The sequence below is a fragment of the Austrofundulus limnaeus genome, unplaced genomic scaffold (genome assembly GCF_001266775.1).
Source record: "Austrofundulus limnaeus strain Quisiro unplaced genomic scaffold, Austrofundulus_limnaeus-1.0 Scaffold153, whole genome shotgun sequence".
Lineage (NCBI taxonomy): Eukaryota > Metazoa > Chordata > Actinopteri > Cyprinodontiformes > Rivulidae > Austrofundulus > Austrofundulus limnaeus.
The window spans coordinates 643,887-645,181 of record NW_013952555.1 but is presented as its reverse complement, the minus strand read 5'-3'; the positions used below and the strand labels follow the sequence as shown (position 1 = coordinate 645,181).

General features: G+C 39.0%; 1 protein-coding gene across 1 annotated transcript in view; it reads left to right on the top strand.

Annotated features, from left to right (window-relative positions):
* The window catches only part of ncanb (neurocan b), a gene marked incomplete at its 5' end in the record, with an annotated part of 221,252 nt that overhangs the window by 217,457 nt on the left and 2,500 nt on the right, over positions 1-1,295 (top strand). Inside the window, 1 exon segment of the mRNA XM_014016766.1 lies at positions 858-1,040. Coding sequence (XP_013872220.1) covers positions 858-1,040 — 183 coding nt within the window.

Genomic DNA, 1,295 nt, shown 5'->3' with positions numbered 1-1,295 from the left:
CTCAGTCATTTGAGGAAACTATCTTATTAAACAATAAAAACTTGAAAGCATATTTTCCTCAAATGGTTGTAGTGGCTGAAGATTATATTATGGTGACTGAGGCTATCAGTGGTGCCTGGTGGAAGATAACATTATTCCCTCTGCTCACCAGGATCTGTCACAATGCACCACCTTGGACAAGCCACAAAACCTACCTTGTTTTTCTCCCAACTGTAACTCCTAGCTACTGGAATATCTTGTGCCAAACACTTTAAGGTTTTCTTGCATTCCYTGTTCAATTCCAGTCCAGAAAAACTCTGATCACATAAACTACAGTCAYTGTTTAAATCCCTCAGCGACCGAGAACAGCATCTCTACTGTTCCAAAGGATGATGTAGCACATAAATGTTTAGTCTCAGAAGCTCTGATAAATTAAACAGTGAGCTTCTCGAACATACTCTGCTATCTACCATTATTACTGTTGATTTACRATGCAAGAGCAAGAAAGAAAAAAGTAACTGCAGCTGTCTGCATGTGTGGTTTTGCACAAGCTGCAGTTTCTCCTTCAACCAATGCTAGACATTTTTCAAAAAAATCTCAAAATCTGAGAGCTGGATTYAAAATGTTTCAGTGTCATAGAAAACTGTTGTTGTGTACACAAATGGCTGAAACACAACACAAATGTTAKGGTTTAAATTAAGAACAGCACTGTGGCTGATAAAAGTGCTGTCTAGAACAGGTAAGATGTTATTTGTTCATAACCTTTCTACAGAACCTCACTYAACAAAATGWCCTATTGAAGGGGAAATCAAACACAATTTATAAAAAGACAAGATACAGAAGACTATTAATACAATCTTGTTTCTCTGTTTCTACAGTGCTCTGTGGAGCCCCTCCCACTGTGAATAACGCTTTTCTGATTGGTCTAAAGCGTTCCCACTACGATATCCACTCAGTGGTGCGCTACCAGTGCGCCGACGGCTTCCTGCAGCGCCACGTACCCACTGCTAAGTGTCGCGCTAATGGCAAGTGGGACAGGCCTAAAATTATCTGCATAAAATGTGAGTATAACACGACAAAGGGTTTGAAAGACAAGACTTAAAACTGCATTTTTATTTGTTTTATTTTTAGCAGGCATGATCACTCCAGATCTAAAACACTAAATCTGCAAAAAGTGCCTAGAGGCGCTGGTTCTCTGTCCTGCTCTCATTATTAATAACTGCAAACAAAAATATTACTGTGGCTGCAACCTGAATTAACTCTTCTGTTTTCCTAGACATTTGAAGTGCTGTATCCTTAAGGTAGTTATTTTGTTT